General features: G+C 39.7%; 1 protein-coding gene and 1 long non-coding RNA gene across 3 annotated transcripts; both read right to left on the bottom strand.

Moving 5' to 3' along the window:
• Positions 1-7,083: 7,083 nt before the first annotated feature.
• Positions 7,084-14,648, bottom strand: tmdd1 (transmembrane and death domain 1). Of its 2 annotated transcripts, none has more exons than XM_008414478.2 (5): positions 14,522-14,648; positions 12,441-12,632; positions 11,664-11,783; positions 7,769-7,912; positions 7,084-7,332 (listed from the first exon to the last, which is right to left on the bottom strand). In XM_008414478.2, exons 1-5 carry the CDS (start codon positions 14,589-14,591, stop codon positions 7,163-7,165), a joined length of 696 nt encoding a protein of 231 aa, XP_008412700.1. In that variant the 5' UTR covers positions 14,592-14,648; the 3' UTR covers positions 7,084-7,162. The 2 variants fall into 2 exon arrangements, with proteins under 2 accessions (XP_008412700.1, XP_008412699.1); XM_008414477.1 differs by having other exon boundaries at positions 11,664-11,786; positions 14,522-14,645.
• Positions 14,649-17,319: 2,671 nt separating this feature from the next.
• Positions 17,320-19,057, bottom strand: LOC103467802 (uncharacterized). Its single transcript, XR_534121.2, has 2 exons — positions 18,303-19,057; positions 17,320-17,607 (listed from the first exon to the last, which is right to left on the bottom strand). It is a non-coding gene; the product is annotated as an uncharacterized LOC103467802 (long non-coding RNA).
• Positions 19,058-19,529: the final 472 nt, after the last annotated feature.

Raw genomic sequence — 19,529 nt, 5'->3', positions numbered from 1 at the left:
GAGCATCTATGTGAAGCCGACAATAAAACTACAGCTACCATGAGTTTTTTCACACCATAATATTGATAAAGTCGCCTGAGCCAGCATTTTACCAGCTTTTCACGCTCAACCACTCATATCTACAAATTTCTGAGTCCATTWACAGATAAACACTGGTGAAAGTGCAAACTTTCAGCATGCATTATAAATCTGAATCATTAACACAAACACGTTCTCATCAGCTTTCCAGTGAGCTGCTGCTAACGGAGCGGCACACACAATGGAAATAAAGCGTGCAGGCTGAATAGAAGACGAAATGGGCTTGAAATCTCTGGCAGTTTTGTTTTTCCCTCAGTCTGTGCAACGTCTCTTGGGGACATCTGTTTGTCCCTGATGCAGAAACACAACAGTCTGAAGCCCAGAGGAGGATTCTTCAGCTTTTATCTCGGTAAATAGACAGGCTAAGCTGGCAGCACCCAGAGGTTCGGGCCCACTTTTGTTTACCTGTCTGCTCCATCAGGGGAATCCAAACCCTGCGGTGTTTTAATTAAAATAAATCAAATTAATACTGAAGGCTTTAGTTGGACAATGCAACAAAACAATAAACAAAAAACCTTTTTCTGAGAGATAGTGATGCATCTTTAGTTACCCGTTTTATGTGTTGAAAACTTAAACGTATTCCCTGGCTGCTGCTGTGAAGCTCGCTCCCATTGTGTGCTGGACTCTGCCCACTGTCGCTGATCCTGTCTCTGGTGTTCATGGGCCAACTTCAGTTTTACCTTCTTCTATAATAACAGGATACAGATCATGACTGACAGGATGCCAGAAAAAAAGCTGCTGAAAACAGAATCTAGAGGCTAATTCACATTTTCTGTTTTTGTATGCCACAACCAATTGGTGATCCGTTTTTTCTTTGTGTCTGGGCTCATAATTGACCTGAGTGATGTCATAGTTTTCAATGGTCTCCACTGGTATGCTGCTTTGTGGCTGTATGCACAACAAATTGTGATGCACTGCATTTTGACACCATTCTGTCTGAAGTAGCATGAACTTTTTCAACAATCTGAGCCACATCTGTTGGATCACCCAAGCTCTCCTTTACTCTCTTCATGCATCAATGATGTTTTTATTTTCTTTTACCTTTTTTAATAGAGATGGATCACAGCTTGTTCCACAAATGCTGCGGTGCTGGAGGTGTTGCCTTCATATTGCAATTAGAATCTCATCAAAGTCTCAAATCTTCACACTTGCACATCGTTCCCGTTTCTAACGCAACACATTTGCATTAAATAATCGTTATTTACCTTGTTGGTGGTCATAATGTTATGCCTGGTGTGAGGGATTTCTGGGTTTCTCAATTGCAGACCCACAGCACTGTGTATGAACTATTTAGTAATTTATATAGTGTTAAGTTCTGTCACAGGCTTTAGATTGAAACTTATAAACAGATTTTGAGTTTAAACTTCGTGTAATTATCATTCTTTTGTAATGACCTATTATGACCACATGATGGCACTGTGGTTCAATCCGTAAACCTACAAATTCACTTGTCTCGACAGAGCCAGAAACTTTGAAGAATTCCCCTAAGTAAACCATGAAAGACAAAGTTGTGAAGGCTGCAGCCGGCCCATTAAAGAAAGTATGACTTTAAAAGAGCTGCTGTTGTGATCTTGTTTCTTGTGATCCATAAATATTGAGCAAAAGGAAAAGCGATGCTCGAGTGGGGACTGCGGCACCTCGGTAGCTCAGCAGATGAATGAAGATGCAAATGCAGGGAGGGGGGAATTTAAAGCCTTTAGTGACACTAAGCACACCCCAGAGGCCACATTGCAGAAAGCTCTGCCTCAGCACATCAAGGACGAAGCCCGAGCGTCTGCGCGTCCCCTTGGCACGCATTACATCCAGTTCATCTACATTTCCAGCCAGACAAACTCTTGACTCCATATGCTAAACTGAGCCAATGACAAGGGACAGATGTGTCCTCCTCAGAGAATCCAGTTTCATAAGCTGCTGCTCTACAAACTATTAAATACCCCAAAGAAACCTGCGGGACGGAGAGAAAAAAGCATTCTATTTTACATGAGAATGGATATGTCTGGAAAGCGTAACCTGGCTTTGCCTTGGCTGTAAATGTCAATTTCATGTCAGATTCTTTCTCTATTCATCCATGTGATTGCTTTATCCCTTTGCATAAGAATAGATCGCTGGCCTATTCTTCTGATTTCGATAAATGGGAAACATCTTAAAGGACGGGCTCGGAGACAGTCACATGGTCAGGAAACTCTTTATAGAATATGAAGCTGTGCAATAGACTGTAAATTCATGCAGTTACACTGTGACATTTCTTATTATCTTTACCAAAAATGAAAAAGAAGACCTTAAATATACAATTTTCTCAATTTCACTGAATCAAATAAATCAAATACCCTGCTTTGAAAATGTTCCTAAGTTGTTGAAGTTATTTCCATTTGGTCTCATTTTAATCACATTTTTATTAAATGTCACTCAATCAAGAGTTTACAGAGCAACTTGTCATCACAATTACGACAGTTCTTTTTTGGTTTATCTATTACAGCTTGGTGGCTCTGGAGACTGAAATGTTTGCACAGTCGTCTCAGTAAAATATCATAATCTCAGACAGAATTAATAGAAAGTAACTGTTAACATTAATTTGCAAGTCCTGCTCAGATTCTTATTGGCCATTTTAACATATAAACATGCTTTAATCTAAACCAAGTGTAGTTCTGGCTGTATGTTTAGTGTTGCTGTCCTTCTGAGAGGTTAAACCCTATTTCTGTCTCATTTCGTTTGCAGCCTCTGACAGGTTTTCTGCCAGATATTTAGCTCCATGCGTCTTCCTACTCTGATCGGCTCCCGTGTTGAAGAAAAGCACTCCTGTAACAATGTTATACCACAGCACTTTATCATAGGGATGGTGTTTTCTGAGTTTAAGGGTGTTTTCACAACTGATAGTCTGGTAGATTTGGTTTGACTGAGGACCAAAATTGAAACATTTGTTACATTTTCAGCTGGTGCCGTTCGATTTCACACTGCACTGAGTGAAACGATCCAAGCTCACTGTAAAACCTGTTCACCTCCTCACCTGTGGTGGCGCTGCACCAAGAACCGCTGAAGGAAACAACATAAAAACCTCCAAAGTAGAAATGAGCATAACTTCCTTCTTCACAAAATGTGAACAAAAATGGAGTAGTGTCAGATTTTGGGAGTTGTAGGATTTCTCTTTCGCCTTTGGTCAATGACCGCGAGGCATTTCTCTCATCAGTGTTAGACTGACGCATTAGTTTAAGTTGTAATTACCCAGAATGCCGTCCGCCGTTAGAACCGTGCTAGAGTTTGAATGCATTATTTACTTCAACTGAACCAACATCTGGGTTTTTAGTCAGACGGGAGTTTGATTGCACATTCACACTTCCCCAAATAACCTGAATTTCCAAGACAAGCAAACCACAAGTGGACTAAACAGGAAGCATTCACAGCAGCAGTCCTGTTTAGTCTGCTTTAATCAAGCTAGTTTGTTTGCCAGGGGGAAACCGGCAAAGGAGCGAAAAAAAGTTGCTCAAAGGATTCGGTTAACTTGACTCAGTGCAGTGTGAAAGCCAACCACATCAGCTGAAAGTGTAACAAATGGTGCAACTTTGATCCCCAGTCAAACTGAGTCTGCTGGACTATCATGTATGAAAACTAAAAAGTTTAATTTTAGCTTCTCTTATGCAGAACACTTTATTAAGAGTCATACTTTATACTGGTCTATCTATAAAATCCCAAGAAAGTGCGTTTGTCAACATGATAAACTGTGAAAACATTCAACCGGTGTGATTAAACTGCAGGGCACTGAAAGGAAAAATAAGATGACTTTTGTACACAATAAAACAAAACACAAAAAAACTCTCATTCATATAATCTGCTAATATATTAAAACATGTTTTGAACCATTACTTTATGTGCAGCAGGGTTCACAAGCTTTCCATTCCCACAGTTTGCCTCAATGACCCTAAAGAGTTTGTTTTCATTTTTTTCTTTTAGCCAGCTGAACGGAGCTTCCTGATGGATCCTTGCAAAATAGTGTCACAACCGTGATGGCCCCTTGTGGCATGTTGTTTCTCTGAGTCAGTCAGGCATACAGAAGTACAGCTTTCCTCTCCACTGCTTACAGAAATGCGGTTGAGCCCACAGCAGGTGAACCTGTCAGAGTCAGCACCTGCAGCATCCTAACAGCCAGCGGGGGAAAACTGAAGGACAGAGAAAGTTTAGTCATATGGAGCTGTCCTCTGCTGCCAGGGGAGCTTTGTGATGAATGTGAAACAGAATGATGTCTGGAGACACCAGAGTTTAATGTTTCACACAGCAGAGATACTAACAGTTTTGTTCTTTAAAATACAATAATTAATGTTCATTAGGAGTGTGCCCTGCGACAGACTGGCGACCTGTCCAGGGGGCCCCCGCCTCTCGCCCGGAACGTTAGCTGGAGATGGGCACCAGCAACCCTCCCGACCCCACTGAGGGACAAGGGTGTACAGAAAATGGATGGATGGATAGGAGTGTGCCAAAAAAGCAGATTTGCATGAGAGTCTTTTAATCTCATTTGCTATGATTCAGAGTTGGTGTAAAATGTTCTCAAGTTTACTTTAAAAATTAAACCTGTCCACCTGCTGTCAGCCTCTATTTTGTAACCACGCAGGGCATTCTGACGTCATCATGCAGACGTTACTGGAACGAACACATGCATGGAAAACATCAACACCAGGAGAAAACTCAAAACGAAAGGAGAGAGAGAGAGAGAGTTAACTGGCCCCATCCATGTCGAAGACAAACATTTGGACTCATTTAGTTTTTTGACTGAATTCCCATGAAAACCGAGGCTGACGTGAGCGTCACTGCGTGCAATGTTTACTAAATTTAGAGCGAGGATTTCAGAAACAACTCAAAATGCGTGGAGCCAAAATAAGTGTTTTTTGCTCTGAGCAGTTTGTTGTGTGATTGGTCAGAAGTTTGCAGCCATGTTTTATGCAAAAATACACTCAGGCAGCAATGTTAATATTTCAAACTTTATATAACCGCTTGAGGAATTACATACATTTGTGGGATTCTTCACAGAGACTGTAAATTGCTAAAAACTCCTGGATGGAAACTGCAATGTCATCGTCCACGGAGGAGGCTGTCGCTGAAAGGTGCGGCGTGCTCCCTGTAACCTTTAATGTCTCCGTTTGTCATTCTGCTTTGCAAAGCATCATGAGGATACTTTATACGCCTATACACTGAACAAAGAATGACTGTAAATAATCATTTTGAGTCAAATCGTGGTGCCAAAATCAGAGTCGAATTGAATCGTGAGATAGTAAAACATTCCCACTCTTATTATTCATGAAGTTTTCACTATAAATCATTCTAAATCCGTCAGTACTTTAAAGGCTGCAGGTGTTAGAGAGCCTTAGTGAACAAACAGCATCATTAATATTTTAAAGATTGTGGCACAACTCCAGCCTGGTAAATATTTAGGAGCTGCAGAGATCCACAGCTCAGGTGGGATAAAATGTGAACTGGATAAATTAGTCACACATTACAAAAATCTTGACTTTATTTTCTTGAAAGAAAACTGTAGGAATTTTACTGCAGCCCATGCTGACACGGAAAAGATGTGAAAGAAGGTGCTCTTGTTAGATGGGATGACATCAGTGTAGGATTCTATTTCTGCCAGGAAACTAACACTCCACACAACCCAGAATGCAACATCCTTATGATGAGTCATGACGGTGGCAGCATCCTGCTGTGGGCTGTTTTTCCTCAGCATGGGCAGACACCCTGGGCAGAGGTGATTAGAAGATGGATGGGATGATAAAGAATAAAATCCTGGTCAGTGGAGATTCATCCTGCAGCAGGACAGCAGCAGCACTGCAGTGGAATGGTTCAGATCAAAGCATGTTCATTTTGTTAGAATGGCCCAGTCAAAGTCCACACTTAAAGCTAAGTGGACACAAATGCATGGTATGTTTTTTCAGATTTCTATTTGTAAAAAAGTTTGAAAATCTTGTCATTCCTTCCTTCATTCCTGTCATGTGTTGGTCTCTCACAAATCAAAAATCACAAACATGGGCTGAAGTTTGGGGAAAAGTTTAAGGGAAATAAGTACTTTTCTGCCACAACGTACTTCAATAATTACTGTAACTCAAAGGCATGCCCTTTTGGACTTTCAGAGCTTTGCTCATACAGTTGTTGGCACTATAATTTGTTTAAATGTTGATTTATGGACTAATAGACCATAATTGCTGCTCAGTGCCAGTGTTAATCCAAGCTGTCGCCCTCCTGAAGCACATTAGGCTAGATTTGTGTAATGAAGTAATTAGCTCAATTATGACGAAGAAAGTGGGGACGGTGTTAGAAACTGGGAACAAGAAGAAAGAAAGTAGCCGAGCGCCACGAGTGTTTTTCATTATGGTATTATGAAACTGTCTGGGTGAAGTAGTTGAAAACGATCCTGTTGAGAGGAAATGATTTTCTAAATTAAAGCCCACAGATTTCAACAAAACCCATAAAAATTAGTTTTCCCTTCAGTTGTCTCCCCGGCGTTCCGGGTCCCATCTTTTCACCCAATCTTGGATATCAACTTATTTTAATTTTCTCTTTTTACATTAAAAAAGATACTCCTCTGATTTAGTTTTGGCTTCCTTCAGCCGGCAGACGCTGCCATCACAAACAAGAGTTCCCCAATTGTCTGCTGGTATTGTCATTGTTATTAGTCCTTCGGATTGCCTGTGGAGGTATCGGGGGAAAATGGACGCCAGGCCGGATAATTAGTTGTTCTTCGATGCCAGACGGGCACAGTGCCGTCACTTAGAGGGGAAATGGAAAGTGGCATCCCTATCAGAGTAACACTGGACTAACCTTTGGTGTGAAGGCTGGGTTCCAGTGCATCTGCCACATCACAATGCAGATAGCCCCTGGCAAGACAATACTGCCTACTGGTTGAAAAAACATGCAGCGTGGATAATTATTTTTCCGAAGAGGAACCATTCTCACTGTATTTGTTGAAATTAACAACTATGATTGGAGGAAATCTGTAAGTCTTACATAACGTGGACATAAAAATGAAGATTTTGTGTATTTATTTGCAGACACTCAACCAGAAACATTTTATTGTCCTGGAAACATCCTAAAGTGATCCAATTTATTCCCGAGAAACAAGAACGAGGATGAGGAGAAAACCRGCGCAGGTGACCAAGCTGAGCAGGATGCCGTACAAAACGGGCAGAGCCACGTCCAGAACCCCCCTCGGATACATGGGGGCCGCCGCTCTCTTCACGATCAGATCCAGGTCACGCCACGACACATCCTCAACTGAAGCACAGCACAAACAAGCCAAACATGCTTAAGATTATGAGAACGATGGGAATGCTTTCTTTTTTTTTTTTTTTTTGACAACTTTTCACCTACAGTAATCTCTCAGGAGAGTAAATAAAGGGAGAGGTGATAATTACATTTTTGAGTCTGTTAATGTCCTGGGAAATATACTTTGTAAAGTGAGAGTGTTGATGTTGAGGAGGTAATGAGTTGGAAGCATGCCCACAGCCACCACATCTAATTCAGCATCTCATCTAAACACTTAATAGATTCAGGGTTCAGCGAAACATCATTCAGACAATCTCTGGAGCTATTGACCAAAATCCCCCCGTTGGCATCGATAGAACGAGAAATTCCTGCTTAAACATTTGCAACGCTCTATTTGTATCTGTATAATAGTCCATCTTTAAATCTGTGAGGGAAATATTYTTACTCTTTATCTTTCGGCCTTTTTGACGGTGATCATGGGGGTCTGGCTTCATGGGCGGGTCGATTAGGGAGTTGGCTTGTTTCTGGTAGTCCTCAACGTAACGCTTCAGGTTTAAGAGTTTATCCTGGTTGATGTTCTTCCCCACTTCTGTGAAACCAAAAGTACAAAAACACACAGTCACATTACACAGCAGAGCGTTTTGACCTTTCACCTACAAGGATTTCAGTTCTCATCAAAGCGTCGTTGGAGGAGGACAGGTCTACTGGAAATAAGCTCTCATCAATCATCCTGGTGGCATCCTGAGAAGCTTTAATGTCAGTCAGATACTCCGAGACAAATGGAGCGGGACGGGTTCCTCAATGGTACAAAGGATCCACTTCGTTACATGTGGATCCTTTGTAACTTTTATAAAAAATTTCTTTTATGTATTTGTTAAAACTGACAGCATTTTATGAGACAATCTGTGAAGAAGTCAAGCTCCTCTGCAGTCTCCCAGCACTAACTAGGAACAACCAATCAGAGGCAGGCGGAGGGCCGTAGCGCTGTTAATCATGCCCGTGTGCGCGCCGTTCACACCACTTTTCTCTGCTACACTTTTCTCCCATCAGCCTGTCGTGAATGCTAAGGCTAGTTAGCATGGCCACCGATGGTGGCAGAGTTGTTTTCTGCCATTAGCACATTTAGCAGAGCATTAACAATGTTGATTGACAGCACTAAGACCTGCCTCCTGCCTCTGATTGGTTGCTTTTGATTGGACTTGTGCCTTTCTTCAGGTGGAAATAGCAGCAAAGAGAGGAGTCAGAGGAGATTGATCTTTTCACAGATGATTTGTTTCATATTTTACTGTCACAATAAAGCTTTCATGTCTCTTTGCTTTACTTAAATAGATTTAATCGTGGATATTTTGTACTTTTACTCCACTACGTTTTACATTACATATCTGTATTTTCTACTCCACTAGCTTTCTATAATGTTTTGTGTTTTGTTAGATTCACGTCACATTGTTTTTTTTTTTTTTTAATTTGTTTATTAATTTGAAAGTAATCAATGACTTATTCGAATTAACCTGTTAAAAAAAAATCGACTTTTTGGTCCAAGTTTTAAAAGTAGCATCAGGAACTTAAAATATTGTTCTCTATTGATCCATTACAAGGTGGAATATAAAGTATTTTTTAATTGACGTTGAAGACAAACTGAAGTTGAAATGTTCGTGGAAAGGAAGCATAATGTCTCATTTTTCAAGCACATCTTTAGCTAGAATGTGTTTGCTGCAGTTGAAATAGCACATTTTGTTTGAATTAAATAAAAACTTTCAAAGGTATAATAATTCCTGCAGATCATCCCTGTCACATGAGGGAATACATACATACTTATACTTAAGTACAGTATTTGAGTACTTTCTCCTCCACTGGTAATCCTTTCAGTTGACAAACCTTTCTGAGATTTTTTTTCAAAACAGTCAAGTGATCAATGATTGCTACACGCTGCATCACGCTGATTCCCACCCTTCCGTATTCCTGTCTTACAAACTCGTCTTTGCATATTTTCCTTGTATTATTTTTTGTAACTCCAAAAGCTGCTGATGAAAGGAGCAGATGGTTTGTTGTCGGGCTCGTGTCAGCTCCACTGAGTCCTCTGTCAGATCATTTACACCTCCTCCTTCCCGTTGCCACTCAGCTGTGGAGTTGTGTGCACACCGGACGGCAGCACATGCCAGAGACTGGCAGCGTACAAACTATCCCAGTCTTTAAGTTCCAATTAAAACAAACCTCAGAGTGATGAAGCAATTGTTCGCTCTTGCTGTCTTGGGGAGGCCATCTTGACAGGAATAAATCAGTTTTGAAACTATGCAGACATGTAGCAGAATGAGGCTTTGTTCCAGTTTCCTTTTGTCAGGGGACATGTTGTGCTTTTGGGATTTGCTGCTATCAACGGTAATGCACGTAAAAAGTGAGCAGCTTTAATTTGACAACTAACTAATTAGTAGGATCACACAAATTCCTGTTTATGAAAGAAAATACAATTACGTGCTGCAAGGGGTAAGCTTTGTGTATGAGTTGATTTAAAGCTGTGGATATTTACATGATTTTTTTTATTTTGGTCAATTTTACATCAGATTCCCAGGCCTGTCAGTCCACAGTAGTTGTGGTTAGTTGGGAGAGCAAGTCTGTCAGTTTTGAGACTCGGGAAGTTTGATATGGGAACCAACAAAACCTCAGTTACAGTCAAACAAACTCTGAATGTAGCCAGGTTTAATCAGGCTAATCGTGATAAATTGATTATGGAAATAATCGTCAGCTAACTTAGTAACCAAGTAATCAGAAACTGGAGTACACAGATTCTAAAACACAACATTAAAAAACAACACTCAGAGCAGTAATAAACCCAAAACTGTAAAAAGTACATTAAATATTATTGCATTTTAGGCAATAAAATGTTTAATTTCTTATCTGCTCCTTTTATTTCTTACTAAAAAAGGGAACTGAATTATTTAATTATTTCATCTTTTAATATTTTCATAATATTGCCATGTATATTAACATATACATGCAAATGTAAAATCCACATAATGTGGCATTTTTTTTCATCTAATTAGTCAATCGTCAAAATAATTGATTGAATAATCGATTACTAAAGTAATCGTTAGTTCAGAATCAGCCTTTACTGTCACTGTACAACAAAATTTAATTTCAGTTCATTCCATCCAAAGTATCTGGACAATAAATTGAACTATAAAAATGACCTTTTATAGGTTAATTTATTTGTAACTACTCAACATTATGAACATAAAAGCACTTTGCATAGTAAAATCTATCAACTGATTAACTGCAATGATGTACTTATAAAAGACAAACAAAACAGAAACAACAGAGAGAAACATTCAAGACTAAAGCTATAAATAATGAACATCTTTTTGAAGTAAACCAGACAATTAAAATATTTCATATAAAAGTAATGGAACTTAATTTACCATTTCCCACACAGAATAACACTATTTACTAATTTTTTTGTGTGTATTTGCAAACATTGTGTTGTGGTGTATTAAGATAAAAATAGTAAAAATGTGTCAAATGTAGCCAACAAGGACGGTCATTCTAACACCTAAACAAACTCATTTCCTTAATTACATGTCAAGCTTTCAACATGAGCAAAAATAAATGAAAAACATTCAACAGTAGACAAATCATATTGACTTGAATAAGTAGAAATATTGTAAAATGCATCTTATGTTTTTTCATCCATCCATCCATCCATTTTCTTGCACCCTTGTCCCTTGGTGGGGTCAGGAGGGTTGCTGTCCCCACCAAATCTCCAGCTAACGTTCTGGGTGAGGGGTGGGGTCACCCTGAACAGGTCACCAGTCTGTCGCAGGGCAACACAGAGACACACAGGACAAACAACCACGCACTCACACTCACACCTAGGGGCAATTTAGAGAGGCCAATTAACCTGACAGTCATGTTTTTGGACTGTGGGAGGAAACCGGAGTACCCGGAGAAAACCCACGCATGCACAGGGAGAACATGCAAACTCCATGCAGAAGGACCGGGGCCGGGAATCAAACCCAGAACCTTCTTGCTGCAAGGCAACAGCTCTACCAACTGCGTCACTGTGCAGCCCCTCTTATGTTTTTTATGTAGCAGAAATACAGATTGTCTGTAAATATCTTCCATTACTGCTAGTTACTGGATGCCCGTTCAGTCAAATCGTCTCTCTCCTTTCTCTCTCTCTGAGAGTTTCATGCTCTCAGTTTGCTTTAGTTGTTCTAAATCTTGTAGTTTTAGCAGGATCAGTTAAGATCTCCGGTCTTGTAAAACATCTGTTAGCATAACCAGTCTTTTCCAAATCTGTGAAGGCTGTGAGTGTGTACTGTGTTGTCCCCGCTGGCGTAACTCACCTAGGGCAATGTCTGTTCTGCCGATGTGCTGCAAGGCACGAGAAAGCCTGTCGTAGTAAATATTTTCACCAAACTTCAGCAGCCAGTTTGACAAGGATGTCCTGCATTGACTCTTTTCGTCTGCTAAACACAAAACACCAGGCAATTAGAGAAACATGACACTGAGCACCAGGAAGTCGCAACAAGCACTCAAAACTGAGCTGGACACGTTAGAAAGAGCTTCTTTAAAATGATTTTTTCCCCCCACTGACGTTTTTATTTTGGCATTCAAAAAAAATTATATTTGCACAATTTGGTAGATGTTCAGATTCAGACTTTCAAGTACAATATTAACATTGCCTCTAAATAATCTTGTCTTTGCTGTACTCTTGTTAAAAAATGCATGAAAATTTGATAATTTATGTAACATAAAACAAAAGATGAATGTTTCTTTCTTTGCTAAAAAAATTGTGATAAAATAAGTATTAAAAAGTGTTAAAAAATAGTTACGTTTTGTAATAAAAATATCAAAATAATTAATTAATTTTAAAAAATTCAATGTACTGCAACCAGATTCCCCCGCTCGTCTAACAAATCAGTAACATTGTGTATCTATAGCATTGTTCTGCTGACTATATTTTATCTCCCTCACTGTTTTACTTTGACATTTCCCCATCTAAACTTTTTTGATGACCCGTTGTATAACTCCACCTGGGAACTGTATTTCTCCACCTGATAAAAAAGAACCTTCAACGATTTTAAGAGGGGTCAAAGGTCTCAAATGACCTGTGAACCAACCTGCAGCAAAGGAGGCGTCTCTCTTGGCTCGAAGTCTAGAATTCAGTCGATTATTTTCAAGAGAGAGACGTTCAGTGCGGTGAAGAATGTCCTCCGCTGGGCGAGACAGGGCAAGCAGGAGCTTCTCACACTCTCTGGAGGTCAGCATCTCCACTAACCGCTCCACCTGATGAACTCCAATGTCTTCTGCCACTGAAAGACCAAAAATAAGGAATAATGGCAGCAGCACAGTGGTGGGAAGTAACGAAGTAAGTATATTTAATAATGTACTTTCTACTTTTACTCCACTACATTTTACAGTAAGTATCTGTACTTTCTACTTCACTACATTTCTACAAAACTGTCGCGTTACTCGTTACATCCAAGTCGCATTGAGCTTTTTTTCCGTTAAAATGTGAAGTTCAGGGATTTAAGGTGGCGCCGTAAAATCCAAGCAATAACGTGACTTAGTGTCTGTTGTCACCCATCGGCTCCACCTTTACTCGCACGCAGAGCTCCAAGACATGCGCAGTGGTTTCCTCTGAGCGTCAGTAATATAATAACGCTGCATACATCATAAGATATGGCGACATGTAAAATCAGCAGCGCTTCGCTTTCACAGATGGTGGGGACTTCGTCCAATTTTTAACTTCACTTGGAAGGAAAGCTTAAAGAAAGGTAAGCTCCGTGGACGTGATGCTAGCAAAGCTAGCTGTATTGACTGAGACATATTGCATCTGCGATGAAAAAAGGTTGCCACTCATGCGCTGAATTACTGTGTGGAGGTGTTGACTGAGGTGTTGCATATATGGGACAACGCTGTGACCAAAGTGCAAAATAGTAATATGACATTCAGGAACGATCCGATTCTTCTGGACGGATCTTGAACAAGTCCTATAGTGCTGAAGCCTCACTGAGAGCCGTTCTTTGTTCTTGTAATGCTCTGTGTACACTGCAGTAGCTATTTTATTTCATTAAAAATATCTTTATATTTAATTGGCGAATAAATAAAACAAGAACGTAGGAACGCAGAGCATGCTCATTGCTCTTTGTTTTCGTCACCTGTCATGGTGGCAGACGTTGCAGCAGGAGGGAGGATGAGAACAGTCACGGTGCTCCTCCTGCTTGGTTACTTCTTGCTTATTGGGCCTTGGACAGTGYTCATAGTTGAGCGTTGTTAATTTCTATGTTTAATGGTGCAATTTCTGACATTGGCAATATGGGCAACCGCCCAGGGTGTTATTTTTTTAGGGAAGGCAGGAGACCTCTGTGTATTGTGGCACAGAGATGAAAGCAAAACAGAATGAAGAAGAGTTTGAATTGTCCCTGGTTAAATTTATTTCAGCTCTAAGTATTTAATATCTAGGTGTTTTTATGGGAATGTGGATCTTTCAGATCAATTTGAGAAGCAATTTTGATAGGTGCACTAAATTTTATTGTCATGTAGCACGGGGTGCTGGTTTTGATTTGGTCTTGGGTTTGGTGGTCTAGACTACAACTCTGCTACGTGGCTCCTTGGTTCCATGTCCTCCTCTGCCAGTTGGGATTTCTTTCAAAATAAATGTGTGGCAAAAAAAGTGAAGTTCATGTTATGTTAGGACAGGAGACGAGATGTTTCCATCCCTGAAATTATGATGCATAGAATCACATATCTAAGTCGAAACTATGTTACAGAGTAAACACAACAAAAACATGCTTTATCTGTGGCATTGTTCATTAAAATGGCACATTTCTGATGTATTAAAATTAAATACGATTGGTGATATTAGCGATTAGGTGATGCATTCAGCAAGTACTTTTACTTTTAATACTTAAGTATTTTTAAGAGCCAGKACTTTTTTACTTTTACTTAAGTAAAATGTTAATGTGGTACTTTGACTTTTACTTAAGTACATTTTTGTCTGTGTATTTGTACTTTTACTTAAGTAAATTTTTTGAGTACTTTCTCCACCACTGCCTGAGCAGCATGCACAAAAACAAAACCACATAGCAACAACCTCTGCTGTAGCTACTGCCACGTAGCTTGTGTATTAAACTGTCAGCATCTGAACTCCAAAACTCTAAATCTGTGGAAGTTTTTTCCCCTGCTCTGTTTCTCTCACCTGTGTCTTCCTGTGCTGAGCTCTGGGACAGAAGAAGGAGAAAAAAGAAGCACAATTTATAGACTTTCATGTCAGCTGTTCAGTGATAGTCTGTCCTCCTTCATCAGTTTGTACAAACAAGTTTAAACTATGTTTTAAAGATAAACATATGTCTCAGAAGCTAATCACCATGGATACTGTTGCTATGCTGAAAATCACACATTGTTGATAGTGTGTTTACTAAGATATTTGGATATTAAAAGTAAATTTTAACAAAAAATACAAGATATATAAATAACAAAATGAACTGAAGGATGTTTAAAATTTTCTGTGAAGTGTTTTTGAAAATTTCAATTCTTGTTGAGGAATAAATTAAGGCATTCCCACATTCATTCCCAAATAACTTGCAGTATGTGTTTTATATCAGAGGCACATAATTATAACATTGTTACTTCAAATTAGTAGAAATTTGTTCTGTTTGTATCTCAGACAGGAAGTTTATAGAGGAAGTTGTTGCAGATTATGAGTCTGGTTAAGTGTTTTTAGAGGTCTAAAGAGAATTAGAAATCAGCCTGAATGGAAACTTTCCTAGAAGTGGAGGAAATCCGATGCAACTTCCCACACATACAAGTTCAGCCTGAATGCAGACAGCCAGCTATTAAGTCAAGTCTCCAGGGACCCTTAAGTCATCCTGAAGCGCTGGATGACTTCATCTTACTGTTAAAGATGATCTACTATGCTTGTTTTTAAACAGGTCAGAGTCTATGGGTTGTTCAAAACATGTTTAATACATTTTTTTGCAGTTATTTTCAGATAATGAGATTTCATCTCCTCAGTTCTGCTTCTTTTTAGCTTCTTTCAGAATCAGCTGTTTTATGACACTGTCACTTTTATGCAAATAAACTTCTGCTGGCCACGCCCCCTACTCAATGTTTACGTTCACTAATATTTTATACATGTGAAAATGGTCTTTTTTTTCCCAGCATTTCCTTGGTTTAAACTTGTCAACATAATGAACTTTGGTTTGGTGGAATTCATCGGTCTTTGCTTCAGTTCAGTCCTTGTAGTACTCAAATATTTGAGACATATTTTTATTCAGCTCTAAGTCTTAGTTTAAAGTTATAGTTCTCTGTGTGTTTTAGTTCCAGCGTATATTAAAAACCATCCGTTTCTATTTATTTGTTTCTGTGTTGCTTTGCTGCTCACTTCAGACCTTTTGAGTTGAATCTGGATTATTTCTTTCGTTGGGTTGTGTCTCTGGTTTGTTTATATTTCTGTTTCCTCACAGCTGCTCCCTGTTTCTAATCTACCACCTCTTCCTTGTTCAGTAATCAATTCCTCTTGCTTACATCTGATGGTCAGTTCAGTTTCTTTCCTCGTGTGACTGCTTGTAGTTTGGATTCACCCACTGACTTTATTTTAGCTTTTTGTTTTTCTTGAAGTTAACTTTTGTCTGCCTGCCTCCTTCCTGCATTTTGAGCCCTGAATTTCACTTGACCGTCAGAAACCCTATTCTTGACCCGTCTGGTGTTTTCCTTCATGTCTGTTCAATAATGTTCTTTTAATGTTCTGACATTTTTATAGAAGAGCTGCAACTTTACTGGGATTAAATTACACACTGCAGTGTTTATCACTAAGGTGATTTCTAAGGGAATTGGTTGCACTTGACAATATTTAGGCCTAGCATCACAGCAATAAAATGTGAAAATGAATATACAACACACTTCAAATTTTTAGAACATTTTGGAAACCGTGTCCTTCCACACAGTTGTGCACTACTTTGTGGTGATCTTTCACATAAATTCCTCAAAGAAGCTTGTAGTTGTAGTCAAAAAACATAAGCTTTGAAAACATTTTTTATTTATTATACTGATATTCACTTTTTTTTTTTTTCAAAAGATTACTTTTTGAGCTGAGTGACCTTGTGACGGGACACAGGGTGGAGAAAGATGCAGAAACTGGCCTGGTGCTGACAATCAAACCCAAGACAACGTCGTCTATTACTATAGTCTCTGCTCATGGTACAGACACTTATACATGTTCAATACATTAACCATTTTCTTTTTATTGCAAGATTTATGCTGCAGGTAGCAACAAATCCCTTAGATATATTATTTTAAAGCATTGCAAATGTGTACGAGAACAAAAGGAATGGTTCATATGAATTCCTGTATGTGTACCACATTGATAACCAAGTGCTATAAGTATGTCACACTTTTATGATGATTTTTGCATGTTAAAAAAATATCAGTGGTTGTCATAAACCGGAGACAGTCTGTCTGTTCACAGCCCTGTGGCTGTAGAGCTCTGTTGCTAAAGTCAATTGAACTTAAAAGCTCTACCCAGATCAGGCCCGGTTAGACCCTGAAGATATACAGTTTGAAAACCCATGCTACTCGTCTATGCATGGTATCTGTGGCTCACACTTTACAAAGAGTGAACACGGCTGCAACTGTTGCAGAGAAGTAAACGGGAAAAAAGCAAACACTTTTATGTCTGTTTCGCCTTCCATTGCAGAACCTCAGAGTGTTGTGCTGGAAGTCGTGGAGATGCATCTATTTAGCAGGGAGAAAATGTTTAATGGCATCATTGTGAGGGCTATGGCGAGGGCATGTTTTAAATTGTTAATAAGCTTCATCTGCCAAGAAGTAAAGCTTGTTTGTGTGGGCTGGAGTCTTAAATTCTCCATGTGGGCTAATGAAAAAAATAAAAATCTGCTCAGGGGCTGAGAAACACAGAAGCTCAGGAGTGGGTGGTATAATGGTTCTGCGATGATTTGAGATGATGCACTATTAGAGGAAAAAAAAAAGAAACTCAGGGCAGGAGGTCAGGAATTTTATTCATGTTACACTACAGTTTCCAGCAGAGAATCCAAGGTTTACATATGTAGCATGAAATAAAGCAGAATAATAAAAAAATATTTGATTGCTGATGAAGTACAATAACAAACTAACTGACWTGTGTGCTGGTGTCCTTCTTGCAATCTGGTCGGCTCCTGAAGTCATGCGTCCATGTCTTTTACGCTTCACACCACTGAAATCTGGTTAAATACAGATACAGACTCCGGTGGAATGAAGGATAGAACACATGGAATATTCCTGCAGTGTCTGAAATAAAAAAATCACGCAGTCAGAACATCTTTTCTGGCACTCTGATTCTCACATTTCCCTAAGGTAATGAAACACAATCAGTACTTTTTATTTTTTTGCAGCAACAGCAGGTCTTAAGTCACATTAAGATAAGCCTTTAAGCTTTATTTTCGGTGTTAAGCTTTAGGATAGAGGCCAACCCTGAAACCTGGTGCAGTCTCAAGCTGTGACTCCATGATTTATGAGGAAGCCTCAGAGGTTGAGGAGGCGGCAGTGACTGCCCCAGGAGTTGAATGYCGACCTCTCCCTTTTTTCCCCGTGAGTTTTAAGTTAAACCCGAGCGAGACCGGGCCTGCCCTGCGCCTTGACTCCAGGGTTTCCGWRCTGCAGGTACGATCCGTGGCTCTGACAGGTTATCACAAGMCTGAGCYGAATTCTGCTTTAGTCATCAGCAACACGGAGCCAYATCAGCCCCTCTCAAGCTTCCCTCGCTATCAGCCCACCCAAGATTTGTGTTCCCGGGGTGAAAAAAACATTTATTTTCTGTTCGAATCACCTGCAACTTTCCAGTAGCCACCATTCTATGTGTGATTTACTTACTTCTTCTGACCCAAAGTTTTCTGCTTATTCTGCAAATCATCTACTTTAAGATAAAATGTATCTGATTTTTTATGTATCTAAAGAGTCGACCTAGATGAAGACGTAATACTCACCTTTTATGTTCTGCAGCTCCCACTGGTTTGCAAACAACGACGAAGCTCAACTCAGACTTCATGGAGGTCGAAGGCACTTCTGACAAGCTTTTCACTGACTTTTTTCTCTACCTCATTCAGGTGGTGTTTTAGACAACTGCACCAACCAATAAGATGCAAGCGCTTGAGAAGGACCACCCCGGTTTTTTTTTTTCGTCTTTGTGAAAAACCTGCCACACCTTATCACGCGGAACGATCTTATTACCAAGAAACGTGAATGTAATATCTTAAAAGTATGAAAATGCAGGTTATATTCTTAAAACGAATGCGGTCAAAAATAGATTCACTGTTAGCACAACAGAGTTACCGTCTTATGTAGTTCAAAGRCAATGAAAAAGAGTTTCATGTAATATTTATCTAATAAGGGCCTTGTGTTCATTATTTGATGAGTCTCTGTTGTAATTTGTTCATTTTTATCCTCCCCTCGAGAGCAAACCGCATTCTCCATTAGACCAAATTGCTTTCATGAGCTCCTTAAACAAGTTCCTTTAAAAGAAATGTATTTCACAACTGTGGCAAGAAAGAAAGAAAGAAAGAAAGTGCATGTGCTTAACATTTACATCTGTATGCATAGCATATAATCCCCGTCTTATTAAAATAACTCAGATGAGACAGCGTTTTGTTTCATCTTGTGAAGACTCGTTTCGATTTGTTCTTTGAACTGCGTCCAAGCATCTTACTTGAGTTTGAAATGCAAGTAAATATCCGGCTTTCAAACTTTCGTGAGAAATGGTGTAATGCCCGACATCCTGCGCCGTGAAAGGAGGGGACATTTTGAATAGCATTCCTCTCCTTCACAATGGCGGGGTCGAGGTTGGGGAGGGGKCGGCGGGGACCAGCGGTGCTGACACATTCCTGAGGGCTGCAYTGAGCCTCACCTGACCAAGTATTCCTCTCATGGGAACATTCGTTTAGCCCCAATCTTCTTTATGTGTGATTTTATTGACAAGGACACCAGTATCTTTGACTCATGAGCTGTTGTTCCCCAGAGACAGGCTGTGTTTTACCTCAGTGCTTGGTGTGGACCAGATTGCTCAGGACAGTGGGACTTGTTCAGGTTAATCTTTAGGACCACTTGAAGGTGACGGGTGAAAAATGAGCCTGTAAAAACATTCTGCTTAGAGCAGCTTTGGATCTGGGTAACCAAACAAACTSAAAAAGAGTTTCTGAGATCGGTTTGTAGCACCG

The sequence above is a fragment of the Poecilia reticulata genome, linkage group LG7 (assembly GCF_000633615.1).
Source record: "Poecilia reticulata strain Guanapo linkage group LG7, Guppy_female_1.0+MT, whole genome shotgun sequence".
Lineage (NCBI taxonomy): Eukaryota > Metazoa > Chordata > Actinopteri > Cyprinodontiformes > Poeciliidae > Poecilia > Poecilia reticulata.
The sequence above is the reverse complement of the archived record's forward strand: the minus strand, read 5'-3'. Positions and strand labels throughout refer to the sequence as shown.